The sequence below is a fragment of the Pelophylax lessonae genome (assembly GCF_965119305.1).
Source record: "Pelophylax lessonae genome assembly, chromosome: 7".
In the NCBI taxonomy this organism is placed as follows: Eukaryota; Metazoa; Chordata; class Amphibia; order Anura; family Ranidae; genus Pelophylax; species Pelophylax lessonae.
The window spans coordinates 189,689,350-189,708,617 of NC_138774.1; the positions used below are offsets into that span (position 1 = coordinate 189,689,350).

The following is a 19,268-nucleotide window of genomic DNA, read 5'->3' on the forward strand; positions in this document are numbered from 1 at the left end:
ATTATATTATAAAAAAACACAATAAATATATATATATGTGCACACACAAATAAATATACATATATATATATATATATATATATATATATACACATGTATACACATACGTACACATGCATGCATTCCGTATGCATATGCAGCATAGGCTACTGGTTAACCCATAGAATGCAAACTAAAAGAAAGCATAGAAAGTGTAGAACCATATTAGTCATACAATAATTGAGAATGATACAATAGATGTATATATATATAATGAAACATTTCTTAAAAGCACGCCCAAAAAAAAAAAAAAGGGGCAACATCTCAGCCTTACATAACCCCATGGATCTCCTCGTTAAGTCCCCCAGGAGCACCAGGGTGAAAATCCAGTACGCTTACGTCCTACACAGTTTCTGGAATCTTGCTCCGTCATCTAGGTCCCTGCCTATCACCTCTATACCAAAAACCCTCAAACCCATTGGGTCCCCGTCATGGTACTGTCCAAAGTGACAAGGCACTGAATAGCTGTTGCATTCTCTCGCTCCTTCCTTGATTTTTTTTTTGCTGAGTATGTTACACTTATGCTCCCCAAACCTCACTCTCAAAGGGCATATAGTACATCCTACATATAAAAGACCGCACGGACAAATAAGGCCATAAATCAAATAGTTGGTCCCGCAATTGATGAATTGTTTCATCTTAAAACAGTGCCCATCTGACTCTGCTACTTCTCTTTTTCTATGCCACATGAAAGGGCAGGCTCCACAGTTCTTGCCCTACATTTGAAATTACCCCTTTGATAAAAAATGGTAAACCAGGGGTTACGCACTGCTTCCCCCTTGGGGACCCTCAGTTTTTTTAACCCTACTGGACGCAATCCGAATCCTAAGGTCCCTGGGTTTCCTAAACACTATCTCAGGGTTTGGAGGCAGAATGCCCCCCAGAACGGGGTCTTGTTTTAAGATCCTCCAGTTGCGTCGAAGCACATGTTGGATCTCGAATGCCCTGTTATTGTACATGGTACTAAAACCTAAATGACTCCACTCTGGCGGGCCGGCCACCATACTTGTTGTGCTTACTTCCAAGCTCAGTTAGTGAGTTGGTACCCAAAAGCGTATCATCCTCATACAACAGCTAATACTTTGTGAAGGCTTCCTCAACTAGATCCATTTTGTACCCTTTTCTCTAGAAATCTCTTTTTGAGAACTAATGCCTCGTACACACACAACGATTATCGGCCGACCGATCGTCCGACTTTTGTCCAGAGTTGTGTTTTGTTGGTTGGAATGTGCCTAGACTGCACACAAATTTTCTCGGCCAACAAAAATCTACTTCAGAAGTGATGTCATGTGCTGGTTTACTTTCTGTGTGTTTTTTCTTCTCTGAGCATGCCCAGTCTTGCTCATCAGATTTTTGTCTGCCAAAATCTGTACTGACTGACGGAAAATCGGCCGTTGTGTTGACGGCCAACAAAAATTTTATAGCCTGCACACCAGATTTTTTTTTTTGGCCGAAAAGTCGGAGTCGGTTGTCGAAAGCATCATACTAACAGGCCCAAAAATCGGGCGATCGGACGTCGGCCGAACATTCCCGGCCAATAATCGATGCGTGTGTACGAGGCATAAGCCTTGTACCTCATAATCAGTTCTCCTTGTGCATGTTCTTTGTAACCTACAGAACTGACTGAAGGGAAAATGGGTACAGGCAGTATCACTCCTCGATCCACACATTAACACACCATTAAGGGTTAAGAGTACAGGATGGCCACAGAACAACATATACCACTAATTCCTCCTGCAGCACCTTCCTGGATAAGTTTGGGTATGTGATTGCAACAATCCTTATTAACTATTGTGGTTTTATCGTTTGTATATTTGATTGTTTTATATTTTATGACAGCTATGAATGTACAGTTTTGTGGGTTGATAGTATTGGTTTTTGTGGTATGGGTTGACATTATTGAAACCACACCCATGTGGGAGGAGTTGTTCATGGCCCCACATATGATGTATGGGCCATTTGCTATATAAACTAGTTGTCTTGACATGGCCCATTGGCTCTGAGGAAGAGGCTAAGCCTCGAAACGCATCAGCCATAAATCATTAAGGACAGTGGGCACCAAAAAAATGCTGTTTTACTACCATTGTTTGTGAGTAGTTACTTTTTTCTTACTAATAAAGCCTTTATTAAGGATAATGCCCTAGGCCAGTGCACCCTTTGTTTGTTTTTTGTTCGCAGCACATAGTGACCGCTCTCTCCACAGAAGAGGCAGAGATTGTTCTGTTGACGGTGTAAGCGTTCATCTGGAGAAAGTGATGGATGCATCAGGCTGAGTTGCAAGGGTTCTGGTGTGGGAGGAGCCAGTTTGACAGATGTTGGATAAGCTGGAACTGGATCTTTGGACAACATCCATACAGGTCGGGATGGAAATGCTGACCTTTCCAACATGAGTTCGCATAGGCGACGATCGATAGTATGATTAAGTCTTCCAAAGAACTTGGCACACCTACACAAGCTAATTCTTCTTTAACGTGTGAAACTAAGACGATGAGCCCAGGTTTGGGGTTCACCCTGGAGCAAGGATATGATGAACCCCACCTTTGTAGTTTCTAATGGTTTGTGGTTGTAGTGAAAAATAGAGCTGACATGTATTGCGAAATGCTCTGAACTTGATCCAGTCCCCAGAGAACCCTTCATGGGCTGGCACTCGAGGCTCAGGAGGTGAAATTACTACTGCTGGGCTAACATGGGTCTCTGTTCGAGCAGCCTCTTTAGTGGAAGTGGAGGCAGAAGCAGCAGAGGTTGCAGATGAAGACAGGCATTGCACGTGTTCCTCCAGGTGAGTGTATTCCCTCCTGCAGAGTCTTGACTGCTCAAGTAAAAGAGAGGGTCCTCCTGTAGGCTCAGTCATGGTTTGGTACTGTCACGTACCTGGTTGGTGAGCCTGACTTGAGGAGGAAGGCCTCGAGGGCCACTGGTGGTGAGACAGTAGCCGCTGGAGCACAGCATGGTAAGAGCGCCTATAATCAGTCCAGAAGTCCGTGTGGGCAGACGTGTCAGCAGGATGGCTGGAAGCAGGCAGACTGGCTTGACTTGGCTGAAGACAGACTGTGAATGCACAGCAGGAAGCATGTGCCAGAAGATGCTGAGCTGGACCGAAGGAGCTGTAGCAGGCTGGAAGAACTGGGAGAAGGGTCAGACGAGCTGGGTCGGTAACAGACAGACAGATCAGGCGAGTACAGCAGACAGCAGCGTAGTTGGGTCCCAGGCACAGTTGGCAATGGATGCAGGATAAACAGGTGCAGCAGGCAGTGGCAGAATCCAAGGTGAAGCCAGGGGTCAGGACAAGTAACAGACAGAATGGTTGGAAGCAAGCCGGGTCATGATCAGAGGTCAAATGCAGGAATCAGGAATGTAGGAACAACACAGAACGCTGTGCCATTGCCAATTAGCCATTGCTGAAGTTTTGTTTAAATAGGCCGTTCGCCTATTTGCGTTCGCGCATGCGCATACGTGTGCGCCTGGAAACACCATTAGTGCCATGGCGAAGCCTTTCCTGACACAGAGTGTGTGTACAGGTTGCCGCCTACCAAACTGCCAGTAAAAGAAGTCGGCCTATCCTTAGTCCGTTATGTGGCTTGGATAACTTCTTCTGAGCTTTCCCCCCAAAGTGTCATTCATTAGTCTTTTTGATGGTCGACTGATCCTCTTAGCTTGGAATTCTTGACAGGCAGTGGATGCGGCATCACAAACCTCAGGGACTGTCTCAGGGAGATTCCAGTCAATTTCTACATCTTCTTGTATGGGTTATATTGAAATCAATTGGACCCTCTGTTCACTGACTTGGGGACAGAGGTCCAGGTATTTAGGATTTCAGGGCCACCAGGGCCGGTTTTAGACAGAGGGGACCATAGCCAGTCTATGTTTGCCTCTTCTTACTCATTATCTTCTTCATCAAAACTCATGTACCATGGTCACAATATGTCTGCTCCAATTTTATTTCCACAGAAAGAGTACCTAGCATATCCAGTAGAGTGTGATTGAAGCTTTCAGGCTGGAGGTTTCCTAGGTCGGATAGGGGGTTGTTCTTGATTTTTGGATAGCCAGCATGTCTAACAGTCTTCTAATAATTGTACTTTCAAAGTCTATTCCCTGATCGGACTAAATACGCTGGGGCAGACCGTAATAAGCAAATAATTTTTCCACAAGGACTTTGGCTACTGTTGAGGCTTGTTGGTCTTTGGGAAGCATGGGCATACCGAGTGAAATGATTGATCACTACCAAGACATTGCTCTGCTCACTGGAGTTGGGTTACAGGCACAGGAAATCAATGCACACCAATTCAATAGGTCCTTGACTTTGCAGGTATCCCATAGGGGCAGTATTAGTTGGTAGAGTTTTCTGCTGTATGCCTCTCAGGTATCAGGGACAGTAACCTTTGACTTCAGCCCTCATGCAGGGCCAATAGAATCTGTCCCGGACTAGCCTGAAGGTTTTTTCTGGGCCTAGATGTTCCTTATGTAATGCTAATAATAAAGTCTCCCTGTGTTTTTGAGGTAAGAACAGCTGCCATCTATCGTTTTGACTGTCCGAGGGGCCCCTTCGGTAGACCACTCTATTTCTCAACTGCAGCCGATCCCATTCCCTGTAAACTAGCTGTGCTTCGGGGTATTTGTTAGTAGCAAGTCTGTTTTTTTTGCTCTCCAGCACTGTCAGTGTCAGCTGACAAAGGTGATCTTCCTGTTGGTCTCCCCACAGATCCTTCTTTGATAGCTGGGGTAGACCATCACTTTTAATCTGGGTAAGATCGCAGTAATGACCAGGAACACCAAGTCCTATTGCCCCTTGGTACAAAGCTTGTACCCCTTCTGGAGTCAGTTGCATTCAGCTGTCTGAGGATGCATCTGGGCTATAAGGCCTTCTAGAGAGAGTGTCAGCATCCTGATTGCCCACCTTGAGATGATTTTCAGACTGAATTGAAATCCCAACCATTGATGCCTAGTGGTGTCCAGCTCGGCGGAAGTAAGTATGTAAGTGAGAGGATTGTTGTCGGTCTTGATCACAAAGTTGGCTCCATGAAGGTAGCCCTTTCGCTTGTCTAGTACAGCCCACTTGAGGGCCAGAAACTCCAACTTGTGAGTGGGATAGTTTCTTTCAACTAGAGTCGGGCCTTTACTCACATATGCAACTTTCATCAAGTACCTATCATTCTCTTGGCACAACACCCAGCTTAGCCTTGGGTGCCTTTGGTGAAGATTTTTTTTTAAAAGCTTAAACGCCTGCTTACACTGTTCCATCCATTGATGTCAGATAGGCCCTTAGGTTTCCTAAGCCCTTTATTGGACTTTGCGGTCTCAACAGCTTCTTCTTCTTCTTCTGCCTTTAACAATTCCGTGAGGGGTCGGGCTATCTTGGCAAACCCCTCAACAAATCTTTGGTAGTAAGAACAGAACCCTTAGAACCTTAGCTCAGTGACATTAGTTGGCCTAGACCAAGAGGTGACAGCTTCTAATTTCTCAGGGCCAATAGCTATTTCTTCAGTGAAGACAACATGTCCCAGGTTTGTAGGTTACTGACGTTTGGTAAAACTGGCATTTTTTTAGCAACAGATTTAGCCCCTTCTCATAAGGTCTTTGCAGTACTTTCTCTAGTCGTCCCTCATGCTCTTCCAGAAAATGGTGATACCATCAAAATATAATAGTACATTAATCAGGTTCATGTATGGCACCGCACATTCCCATGACCTCTAGAAGGTTGCAAGGGCTCCTGACGATCCTTGGGGTATTCTATTGAACTTGAAAAATTATGAAAGCCTTCTTCTCCCTGTCTTCAGGATGCATGAGGATCTGATGACACCCGCTTTTAAATCCAGAACACTAACCACTTCAACCCCGACAAGCTCTGAAAGCATCCTCTATCCATGGGGTGGTGTGTTGGTCTGGTCGAGTCCTTCTGTTGAGTGTCCGGTAGTAGCTGCATAACCTCAAAAACCCATTCTCCTTGGGGAGAGGCATAGGGACTTTGTGACTCTCGGATGATGCCTGTTCTCTTTAGTTCTGCCAGTTACTCACAAACGTCCAGGTCGCTCAACAGTATTTGCCAAGTTCTAAATGATTTGTCCTCCTGCAGTCTAATTCAGTGCTGAGCGCTCTTAGCACAACTCACATCATAATAATTTTTTGAGAAAATCTCCTGACACTTAAAGAGCCATCTCTTGACCTTTTCCTATTACTCACGTGGTAACAAGGAGTCTTGAAGCTTGTCTCCCCCCACTAAACCGGATGGGCTATTGGTATGGCTGAATTCACCTGTCCCTTCAGTTTTCTGCTGTATGCCTCTCAGGTATCAGGGACAGTAACCTTTGACTTCAGCCCTCATGCAGGGCCAATAGAATCTGTCCCGGACTAGCCTGAAGGTTTTTTCTGGGCCTAGATGTTCCTTATGTAATGCTAATAATAAAGTCTCCCTGTGTTTTTGAGGTAAGAACAGCTGCCATCTATCGTTTTGACTGTCTATCTTGGCAAACCCCTCAACAAATCTTTGGTAGTAAGAACAGAACCCTTAGAACCTTAGCTCAGTGACATTAGTTGGCCTAGACCAAGAGGTGACTGTCTAGGCCAACTAATGTTGGCCTAGACAGTCCCTTCAGTCTGACTGGGAGACTGGTATTATTTCAGACACTGACACGAACGTTCAAATGACTTTGCTGTAGAGCCCTGGTCGATATCACTCTCAGAATCAATACTACCCCAGTATCCTCTCCTTGAGAATCGGCTTCAAGGACTACAAAGAGCTTGGGATAACCCCTTGTTAACTTGAAGGAGGCCCACAAGAAAGTGATTTCTCCAAAGTTTTCCCACCCCGTCTGTTTGAGCTTTCTACTCTTGAAGGACTTGTTGGTAGGCCTGATGCAGGTTGGGGTGAATAGCCTTTTATGGTTCTAGGGGTAAGCTGTCTTCCCACTAGGTTAGTGTTGGCTCCTATCAGGGGGACAGGGACACAAGACTACCAAGGTATTGAAATTCTCTGTCCTTTTGATCACTGAAGGACTGAACGTCGGTCTGACTGGTAGGTACCCATCGTATGGAAACTTCTGCGCTCCAATTCCCAAATCTCTAAATCCTCCAACTTCTGTAAGGGTATATGCTTCAAATGCTTGCCCTAAAAATGTTGATACAGTAGTGAATTTCAGTAACCTGAATTTGAATAATCAAAACAGTGAAGTGCTGGAAGTCAAATTCAACAGACCAGTGAAATATAATAAAGAAATAAATAGTCCAAAATAAAGTTTATCAGAAAAAAATCCAAGTGAGAATTTGTCTGTGTTCTAGTTCGGCTATATTGCACACTCGCCAGAAGAGCAGACTGCTCACTTAAAGCTTTGTTACCCCAACACAAATTTCGGATATGTGCCTGCTGTATTTTAGGAGCTGGAAAAAAACATTAATACTGCTAGATCCACATCCACAGATCCATAGATAACATCAACTCCACTCGTAGTGAACAAGCACGTAGCAGTTGTGTGAAACGCGTCTATTGTCCTACCCTGCTGTACCTTGTACCACCTATGTGAATAAAGGAGCTTTTATTCATTAGATTCCGTGGTGGTGTGCGACCATTTTTCTTCTTTCATGCTTCTCCTGATGGCAAGCAGAGGTTCTTCACCCACCTTGAATCATGGACTTTGACTAGTCTGAGCGGTGTTAACTCTCTTCATTGTTACATCCATAAAGTGCCACTTTGTGCAAAAAAGACATCTATCTGAGGAAATCTCCAGTCTTTTAACTAAATCCTGCAGGGGCAGCACTCCACTTGTTGTGCAGCATACATCATAGGCAATAAATAGAAAAACACCATATAGTGTAGTAATTGCTTTTCTGACCAGATGGACCCGGGGATCTCCACCAGTACACCTGACCCCAAACAGCCATTTTCCCCTGGCACCAGAGTGTTGCAGCTAAGGTATCCATATTAACAGTCTCTTGCTTGATGTCTTCTTGCAAACTAAAGGAATCCAAGATGAGCCCCCACATTTAGTGCTACCCCTGGTTGAGATGGGACCTCTGACGCTGGACTCTACCTTCCCAATAACTTCAGCCGCTCTGACACACCTGGCTGAATATGTAAGCACTAGATTTCACAAATAAAATCACTGATAGTAAACTCAACACCCAGCAATACTGCAAAAAAGGGGAAACTTAGTAAATTGAGGCCTTTTAAAGGTTAAATGTTGTAACAAGAAAGTAATGATGTAAAGAAGATTCAAATAACAGAGACCACACTTTTACAAGCCACTCAGGTCAGCCTAAAGAGTAACACTGCCATGCAGAGTGTGATAATGAGCAGTAATAAGGACAGACATATATAAACCTCAAGCTTTTATGCCCAAGTGCAGAAGGCGCTTTTATGTTAGGCCTAAGACTGCCTTAAGGCTGCCTGAAGGATGCCAGCAGGGCCTGAGCTGCTCAAATGAGATGGTGTGTGGACAAGTTCAGTAAACAGGGACAGTCCTTAAGTTGTTTCTTCTGCCAGCTATTGTTGGGACCCTTTAAGCATTGGTGCACTTTAAGAGTGTTAATGACACTGCATCCAGTTGAGGCACACTAGAGGACTTTTCTTTGGCTCAGCTGTAATGTGGTTGAGGGAATGGATTAAAATCAAGTCAGGAACAAAAAAGTTCAATGAAGCAATATTATCTTAAACATGGGCACAGAATAATGTCCTACAGCATGTATGTAGTAGATCTAACAGTGGCTGTAACAGGTTCAGCAGTTAGCCATCCTATTAGAGGCTAAGTTCCTGGCAACAGTCCTCTCACCAGTCCTGTCTCTCAGCTGTGGTGGGAGAGGTAGAAGGGGGCCCTTGTCTCTTGTTACTTCCTCAACTCCGGCGAACAGCACTGGTTGGTGATGAGTGGATGGTGATGAGCAGTTACATGCTCTCTTTGATCATTCTGCAGCTTTATACTGCTCCTGAGTAGTGATGACTTGGGGTACAGGATTTTCCCTTTGGCTGGGATCCCGAATGACTAGATGTGCTGCCACAAAAGTCCACACTCTCCCTTGTCCCAGCACCAACTGCCCTATGTTTTCCCCAGCAGTCTGCTATGAATCCCTCCAGCACTCCCCACGGAGTCCCGTGGCTCCCTGGGAACTGCAGTCTTCTTCCTGCTTCATACATGTCCCAAAATACCACTTGTGTGTTTCTAATTGCTGCCCTTGGGTTTAACAGCCAGATTAAAGAGATAATAGAAGAGGGGGGGGGGGTTAGGGCAGGAGCAGAGAGAGTGAGCAGGCATACTTGAGACCCACAGCTCTTTGTTGTTGGGCAGCTCCAAATATTGAGGAAGAACAAAGCTGCCAGCACCTGGCTACAATTAAATTGTTCTAAAGCTATGTGTTTCCTGGTGAGAGGCTTTAGCTGCTTTTTCAAACATTATTTGTAATTTTTCCCTGTAGTTGGTTATAAATGGTTTAGGTACAACAGGGTGGCTCAACCCTCCCTGCTCCAAGAATGTAAGAAATAAAAAGGGACACTCTGTGTTCCCAGCTTTCTCACTATGACTACAGATGTCAAATCTGTTGTCATCTATAACAGCTGAAGCTTCCAGACACCGCAGGAGGCTGCTTTATACAGGGTGCTGGACTGGAAAATTATTTCCATTTGAAAGAGTCCAAAAATGAATTATAGGTAATTTTTACATACATTACTGGAGATGGAAAACTAAGAGAATTTGGTACAAACAGTATGCAACCTACACTTGGATGCTAGTACTTGGTTTACCGGTCACTTGCAGCTCCACTGGGCTGGGAAAACCTTGGCCACGTGTACATTTTATATGAACCATTAGATATTAACAGCGCTCTCACTCCCACAAAATAGTGTACACATACTCATAAAGTGCTCATACTCGAATGAATGTGTTAAAACAATCAGCACAATCAATGTTATATAGTGTCTTTTTAAAGTTCAAAGTGAATCCAGAAAGCACCGCAGTAGTTCCAAACCAAGGTAACTGTTAGTGTCTCCTCTTCACCAAGAACTTCTTGACCCCTATTACAGGCAGTCAAGAAGAGCATTAGGTGTCTAATTATCCACTTGCATCAATCCACAGCTTTAAGTGTTAGGAGGACATTTCAGACTGCACCAGCAATTTTGGCATGCCTGCGCCTTTAAATTCTCCTTGCAGAACTCACACAAAAAGGAAGGTAAAAGGGAAACCTCTCATGGCGTAGTATTTATAAAGTTTATTAAAATAAAGTTACACTTACAATGTTGAAAAATGTTTCCAGCTTTCAGACAGACAGTATGGGAATGCCGGTTTGTAGCAAACCAACGTTCCCATGCTGTCTGAATGCTGGAAACATTTTTCAACATTGTAAGTGTGATTTTTAACTTTCTTTCAATAAAATTTGTAAATACTACACCACAAGAGGTTCCTCTTTTACCTCCCTCTTTGTGCCAGTTCTACGGTGATTATTTAAAGGCACAGGAGGGCCGATATTGCTGCTCCGATCTGAGATGTCCTCCTAAAACTGTGGATTAATGCAAGTGGATAGTGAGACATCTAATGCTGTTCTTGACTGCCTGTAATAGGGGTCAAGAAGTTCCGGTGAGTGAGCTGTGTGCTGAAATGTTGGTGAAGACTAACTAACTTTGGTGTTGAACTACTGCGGAGCTTTTTGAATTTTAAACGGACACTACATAACATTGATTGTGCTGATTGTTTAACACATTCACTGAAGTATGTGCACTTTATGAGTATGTGTACACTATTGTCATGAATCTGCTGTAATGTTTCATGCCCTGACTGTCTGACTCTGGTCTGTGTATCAGCTTTTAAGACCGTGCTCTCACACCTGTGTTTGAGTAATCTTCTTTCTGCATGGCGCCACCCCAGCCTCTAACAGGAAACACTATATTAACCCGCGCACTGCAAGCCAGCTTTGTCTGAGCAACAATTGTGTGAATGCTTCCTTGAGTGTTTCTTGCCGTGTGCTCTATGTCTGATCTCCATGTACCAACTTTGGCTTGTTCACCTAACCATCTCTGTCTGCTTGTTGGCTCGACCTTCGGCTCATCCTTCTGATCATCCCTGTCTGCTTGTTGCCCCGACCTTTGGCTCGTCCTTCTGACCATCCCTGTCTGCTTGTTGCCCCAACCTTTGGCTTGTTCTCCCCACTATCCCTTGTTGCCATGGACTGCTGCTTCCTCTCCATCCACCTGAGCCAGCCATGAGCGTGAGCTGGGAGACTCTGGGGGCCGCGACCTGGAGTCAGCTGCAGCCATGTCCATCCTCACCATCAGAGGCTCTGGTGAAAACCTGCTGGCACTTAGACTCCACGCCCTGGGGAATCTTATGCTCTAGCTCCCTGTCCAGGACCATGGCTGCGACCCTGTGTAAATGCTTTTTTGAGTCATCGACCCTTAGCAATCAGCCGTTGGGTTCACGACCTCCGCGGTGCGCTCCCTGTCAATTGGTTCCGCAGGTGACGCTTTGTAACGCTCCTGCATTTTATGTATGATGTGGATTTTCAGCTGCAGAAATATTCCACTTCAGTAGTCATGTAGAGAAACGCTGAGACACCAATCCCAACTCTCAATGACTCATCATGTGTGGATGATCTCAATTCAGCAAGTAAATACACACACTCAATAAGATGGTTCCTAGAGTGGCTTATGTATATAGTAACACAGTGATGATAGGCTGAAGAGACAGGTTGGGTAGAGATGGTAGATGACAGACACTTGAAAGGAAATGTTCTTGAAAGTAAGATAGTAGCAGATGGGATGCAGATAGGTTTAGCAATCATGTATGGTAGCAGATGACAGAGTAGCAGGTGGACATACAAGAGAGATCAACCCAGTGCAAGAACAGGTGGTAGTAGGCTCAAGAGCTAGCAATCTTAGATAATGCAGATGTAGTAATAGTCCTTAGTATGCAGAGCTAGATAGTGTAAGCTTTAGTATAAAGGTTATAGAGGTTTCCCCTGTGGGGTACTTATCACTAATAGCAATGTAGCAGAGGAGAGGTTCGGAAAGAGCGGATGATCCGGTAGCGGGATACAGGGATCAGCGCAGCGTGGTTCCGACAGCGAGGTATGCTTGCAAGCATGAGAGCTTCAAGACAGGTTAGCATCAAGGCACAAAGCAGTTTGAACGAACACATGTGAGTGAGAGCCGGCGATCTAAATAGCCATCCAGTCCGGCGCTCAGTGATGACAGCATCAGTCTTAAAGGTGTATGCGCACCTTACCAAAAGAGAATGGTGGGGCGCATACACTTATGAAAGAGTAATTAGGGTACCCAAAGGTACCAGAACATTACACGCTTACACTGAGCTTAGAGATGTGTTCTTGTAGTTGAAGGGGCCCCCTATTTCACTATGATGTAGCAAGAGTCCAGAATTCTGTATAAGTGAGCCCAGGTACATTCAGGTCTCCTGGCTGCAATGAGAGAAGAAACTGTGATGCCTGCAAGGCTGCTGGAAGTCTCATGCTCCCACTGCCAATTAGCTCTGAGCCCAAATGGCTTGGCCTCCCGGAAGGCAAGGCTCCATTGATCTGTCTGCCAACACTCCCACAGCACCAAGAGAGTGGCTTTTCCTGGGCAGTTTTACTTAATTCCCCTCCTTGGCTCCCCCTGTGCCTCAAAACATTTAGGGATCTGTGGTTCAGAAACCCAGTTGTGCCTTTTACATGGCTGTTGCTTTAACAACACCTCCGAAGATTCTTAGAAGTCTATGGCTTTGGCTCTGCCTCTACTGACCAGAGGAAAATGGTGTGCCATAGGTTAAGTATCTCAGGAAAGGGGGACAGAATAAAAGCAATATCTAGATCTCCATATTAATGTAGTACAGAACCAGGCTACATTTTTTTCTTTTAAAAATCCAAAAGATTGATGAATAAGATGATAATTTAAAAGTATCAGGCTAAGTACAGAACTGGTGAGGGGACACACTGCACGCCTTTGCTGCCATTGTGCTATGTGCTGGGCGTCTATTGTGCCCCTGTGCCTTTAAGGAGGGTTGGGCTACCTCCAGGCCCACCTGCCCCCTATCTATCCAATTGAATGCATGTGTTTCCACTGTGGAGGCTCTCATAGATTTACAGGAGTTAGGACTGCAGGTAATACAGTGTGCCGTGACGTGGCCCTGCAGCTTACGCATGTGTCTGCAAATGTGTGCTAACTAAACCCCTGTTTTTAACACATACTGTTAGACAGGTTGGTTGATGAGCTGAGCTGGGAATTTTTCTGGTTTTGTCTTGCATGCATTGCCCTTCCATGTGCTCCTTGCTGTGAAGGCTAGTTATAGGTGAGGGCAGGGCCCATTTTGTTTGTTATTTAAGTACAGAACTGAGTTGTAAAAAACAGCCTTGAAAAAGGAAACTGATACGGGACATAAGGTTTCAGTCTAATATGATTGAGACAAAGGGCCAAAAGTTTCTGTTTTTATCACTGTCAAGACTTTTTTCTTCTGTAACCGTTTTTTGCCCCAATTTCTTTTTTTTTTTTTTATGGAAAACTGTTTTGCAATTGCTGGTCTCCATTATGTTAGCTGCTTGGTAATTCTGCTGATTCATATTTCATCAAACTAAAATCATCCTTATCTGCATACTTAGCCCACTTTAGTATCTCAAAGTGTTGAAGCAAAACAGCTGGCCCTTACAGCCAGGAATTATAGCATTTTCAGAAAAACAGGTCAGCAATAGGGATGATCGAACGGTTCGGGTCGACCATCGGTTCGACCCGAACATTGACTGTTCGAGGTTTGGCCGAATTCCGAACTTTTTGCTGAAAAAGTTCAGAATTCGGCAACCAGAACTGACCAAAATGCAATGGGACAGGAACTGGGCTTTAAAAGCCCGTGATTGGTCCAGAACCATCAGTAAAAGCCAATTGAGGGGGCAGGAGAATGCTAGGAATGTGATTGGAGTGACTAGGGGGTCCAGAGTCCAATCATTAGTGAATACGCCCCCCAGTATATAAAATAGCCCCGCCAAATCTCTACCATTTTAATACAGGGCTGTGGAAGAGAGTGGAAGCAGTTCTGTTACTTCTGCTTCAAAGTGTCATTTAGCAATTATTAGTGTGAGGAAAGGGATATCTAGTGTAGTTAGGGTACAATTTTCCACTATAGTTAGATTTAATAATCTAGTTTCTGTAGGGAAAGTGTTAAGTGTAAGGGGACCGTAGTGTATTGTAGGGTTAACTGACTCTGACTGCTATGTCAGGGTGACAAAACCCTTCCATGTCAGGGTGACCGCTATAGAGAAAAGATAGTTTCTCTTAGAACACTTATAGAACCGGATAGTGACTTTGCCCCTGTCACCCGGCTTTTTGCTGCAGGCGTTTATAGGGCTTTTTTGAGGACATGTTTGGAGTCAGGCATGACATCTGAACTTCTGTGTAGGGGTATATATACACACACACATGTATGTATATATACACATACACATATATAGGTGTGAAAATAGCAGAAACCTATGCTTGCGCTAATTAAATAATTAACACCCATATGGCTTCTCTGCTATAACACCTATATGTGTGTATGTGTATAAATACATATAAGTGTGTGTGTATATATACCCCTATACAGAATTTCAAAGACGCCCAAAAAATGCCCCAAAAAATGCCTGCGCCAAAAAAAAAAAACGTCCAGGTGTGTTTTTGCAGCAGGCGTTTTTGTTGGGCATTTTTTGGGGGTCTTTGGAGGCAGGAAAAACATCTGAAATTCTGTATAGGGGTATATATACACACACACTTATATGTATTTATACACATACACATATATAGGTGTTATAGCAGAGAAGCCATATGGGTGTTAATTATTTCATTAGCGCAAGCATAGGTTTCTGCTACTTTCACACCTATATATGTGTATGTGTATATATACATACATGTGTGTGTGTATATATACCCCTACACAGAAGTTCTGATGTCATGCCTGACTCCAAACATGTCCTCAAAAAAGCCCAATAAAACGCCTGCAACAAAAAGCCGGGTGTAAAAGTAGCGAAACTACCTGTTCTGTATTAATTCTAACACAAACAAACTTTTTTTCTGGTTCTGGACATGCTACAGAGCTGAAACTTCACAGGTACACTTTTTAGACCCCCCAGACACCAAATCCAAAGAAATCTAATTTTTTCTCAGGGTTTCAAAATTGTGTTTTTTGATTACCGTAGTTTGGGTCCTATTGATTTCAATGGGGTTCTGAAATCTGGGCCGAACTTTCGGAAGTTCGGGTGTTCTGGTCGAACCGAACTTTTGAAAAGTTCGATCATCCCTAGTCAGCAACAGTAGCCTTCAAATTTTTCTCAAGACAGGTATTGTTTATGGATTGCTTTCTCTCATTATGTTACTGACCTGTTCACCAAATTGAAGTATCTTCGCAGATATCCTGGATCCACATGACTCTTGCACAGTTCAAGTTCGGTACGAGGGTAATAATGTATATAGTTCACACACATCTCATCCGTTATACTGAACCCACCCTGCAGCACCAGAAACAAAATTACAGTGTATAACATTCACATACACAGTAAAGGGAATAACAAAGACCAACAAACAAAACCAATGTAATATTAGTTTATGCTCTTTGAAATCATTAAAAGGTCAGACTATCAAAAATAGTTAATTTAGCTTTTGGTGAATCTTGGAAAAACAAGGCCAGTTATGTTTCCATTTTCAGATAAGATATACATATGGGGTCTATAAAGGATAGAAGCAGATCTCAGGGGTTACATCATATCTTACAACAATGTCATGAAAAAAGAAGCTGCCCAACAATGTTCCCATTTGTAAAACAATGTTCTTCGAACTTATAGACAACATTTATCAGAGAACTCGCTTGATTCAAAGAAAAAATTACAGGAAGCATACCTTAAATATATTTGTACCTTCTCAAACAAAACAAAAGCTACATTACACAAACAACAAATCGTATTCATGGGACTATAAATTCCTTCCTTTCCTCAAACTTACCAGACCACACGGCCCTAAATGCCATATTACTAAAATAATAGATCCCAACCTCCAAAATAGCGCCACCTGTATGAAGTTATTAGCTAAAATCACGGCAGTTCATATCCACACCCACATCCCAGCATCATTTACCCTCTACCATTTGGGCTTTCTTCGCAATAAACACTCTACTATAGGCATCAGAACAGCAATTGCAGCTACAATCTGAGCCAAACAATATCCCTCTTCTCTCCTTCCCTCCTGAGCCTCGATGCTGAGAGGGCTTTTGACAAAATAGACTGGTCTCTCCTGAATCACATTCTTTTTACTAGGACATGTCTTTTCTTTTCTTATATACAATATACTGTATTTATCATAATCCCTATACCAAACAAATGATCAAAAACAAACTTTCTTCTCCAATGCCACTGTCCCAAAGCACAAGGCAAGGATGCCTCCTTTCTCTCATTCTGTTTACTCTGATGCTGGATCATCTCCTGCACCTATTAGGATCCTAACCTACTTTCCAAATCCCTATAATCTACACAAGGTTAACATTCCTCCTTCGCTATGCTTTGAATAAAGGACCTCTGACTTCTTGGACACACTTTAATATTTCATATATGGGCAGAATAAGCTTGATAAAAATGGTAGCCTTTCCCAAACTTTTTGTCCTCCCTCTACACCTTAAGCCAAGGGTCTTCAAACTATGGCCCTCCAGTTGTGCAGGAACTACAATTCCCATCATGCCTATTCATGGCTGAAAATGTAAGAATTTTACAATGCCTCATGCGATGTGTAGTTCCACAACAGCTGGAGGGCCGTAGTTTGAGGATCCCTGCCTTAAGCACTCTGATCTCAAACATGTCTATAGAAGTTCAGAGAATTCACCTGGGCAGCAGGAGTGCAACAATAGGTTTATGCACCTTACAACAACCTTCCAGTAATGGAGGATTCCATTTTCCTGATCTAGTAACTGTATAACTTAGCGTCTCTAACCAGCTACGTAAGGGATTGGATTCATGGCATCTCGATGTACACGAACACTGAACTTGAGCAAAATATGATCCTTCTAAATACTTGTTCTTCATATAAATAAAATACTCCTAACCACTGAGGTGTCAGTGAATCTCTTCTTATATGTTATGTGGTTGTCATGGCAAAAAAAATATGGACACATTGCATGCAAATCAGCCACGCATTGCTACATAAAAAAAACCTCTGATTTATACTGTACAGGCCACAGTGGCCCTGTGATTTCTAACAGCAGCCCTGCCTCTAACCCCTGGGCACTTTTTGGACTAATCAACATCCCAGTTATTAAAATCTCAAGAGGCTGCAAACAACCCCTCATTGTCATATCCCTTACAGCACGGAAAGCCATCCTACTTAAGTGGATCTACCCAGAACCCTCCACCATTTCTTTGTATTTTAGACAAACGATCCTATGTTTTCCACTTCGAATGATTGGAGGCCTCCTTACACAAGGAATCAAGGGTCCAAAAATACTTTGATGTCTGGGAATCTTTTATTCAATCTTTGCCTATAGAAACTTAACTATAATTAGTACAATGTTTTCAATATACCCAGTGGTATCCAACGGAATGTTAACCAATGACCCTCCAATTTATATATTTCCCTCCACTTAAATCAAAATGTATTTATGTTTTAATAGCGAAGGCCCCCCCTCTTTCCTCCATCTGCTAGTTGTTAGACCAACCACCATCTAACGTGTTTGTTAATGTCCATGATTAATGTTCCTCCTAAGACCCAGCACTGCTACTTCTCAGACTATACTGACAAACCGTATGGTAATAGTTTTGTATTGTTTCACTGGCCAAATGTTGCATTCTTGCTTAAAAAAAAAAAGCGTCTCACAAACATTTACTGGTGGAGAATCAATCACTCCAAATGAAAACACATGCCACTGGATGGTTCTCCACCAAAAAATCTTTGTGTAAGTTACATTATCTGCTTTATAAACATACCCTATAGTGTTCTAGAAGTAGGTGATATCACAATGCATTAATAAAATATTTTAGTGTTAATTTTAAAGAAAAATCTACTGTGAAACCTATTCAGATATATACAATTTGTAAAAGTAGTTTTGGTAATCAGATATACAGAGTAAACCATTTTGTAATGGTCCCTGCTAGCTTTAGATGCAGGACATCAAATGCACTGTCCAAGAGATGGAACCAAGTAAAAGAGTATCCAGGAACAACATCATCAACTATGTACTGTATATCTAACAAAACAATTTATATAATATGTTAACCCAACATTTCATATTCCTGATATGTGTCTGCTCTACAATGTACTTGTATGAAAAAGTATCCTCTTCTCTTGTATAACTTCCTTTGTGTTCCTGCCAGTCACTCTGCTTACCTATTAAAACTGACCACATTAGGCACGAGAGCACAGTGATCATACTTGACACACCATCCTTGCAGAGCCATTTACTGGGAGGTTCAGTGTACTGCTGTTTCTCCTCCCCTACCTCTCTGAGCTCCTTATGCAGCTCCTTATGTTAAGAGAACAGAGTGTATGTGAACACTTATAAAAAAAAGGAGAAAAAAAGGTATTTATAATGTTTTTATATGCATACAAAAATTTCGACTTCGATGCAGAAGAATAACAAGCAAGAAAAAAAAGATCAAAACAGCAAGCAGAGCTGATATAATCTGACAACAAACCAACATAGTTCTTTGCTGTGTACATGATGTGATCCCCCAAGAGGGTGACAAGTAAAGGTTTTACAATGTAGGCATTAGGCTCTTACCACTGTGACCCGACTTCTGTCTTCTGTGTTGTAAGAACAGCTAGTGATCAGCAAATCCCCCTGTGAGGTCAAGGAAAACACTCTGTGAAACTCATATGACTAAATGCTACTGTCCCACCAGCATAGATGAGAGTAACCATAGATACAGGTTATAGCTACATTGCCTATTCTACAATGTATTGTACACATAGTATTTCTGGGGCTTGTGAGTTTTTCCAGCTTGATTATGGCTCAAAACAGCTGTGGAGATGTTTGATAAATGTGTCCATATTTAGGCTGCATGTGCAGTATACACCAGCAGTTATGAATATATGAATTTAATCAATAGCTCTATATTTATGCTGTATCTAGGCTATAAACCAGTTGCTCAAGATGGATAGTTGGATGCCCCTATATGTAGTCTGTATTGGTGTTAAAAAAAACAGAGTTTTTGGTTGTACAGTTGGATAAATTGTTCTAGATGTAGCTTGTATTTGTGGTATAAACCAGTAATTCTGAATGAATGAATGATCCATAAAATGTGTATATTGATTCTGTATC

General features: G+C 42.8%; 1 protein-coding gene across 1 annotated transcript in view; it reads right to left on the reverse strand.

Moving 5' to 3' along the window:
• Positions 1-19,268, reverse strand: part of DBH (dopamine beta-hydroxylase) — a gene marked incomplete at its 5' end in the record, with an annotated part of 140,893 nt that overhangs the window by 25,334 nt on the left and 96,291 nt on the right. Inside the window, 2 exons of the mRNA XM_082263605.1 lie at positions 15,350-15,477; positions 18,729-18,788. Of these exons, the coding sequence (XP_082119731.1) occupies positions 15,350-15,477; positions 18,729-18,788 (188 nt within the window). The remainder of the gene's footprint in view (positions 1-15,349; positions 15,478-18,728; positions 18,789-19,268) is intronic.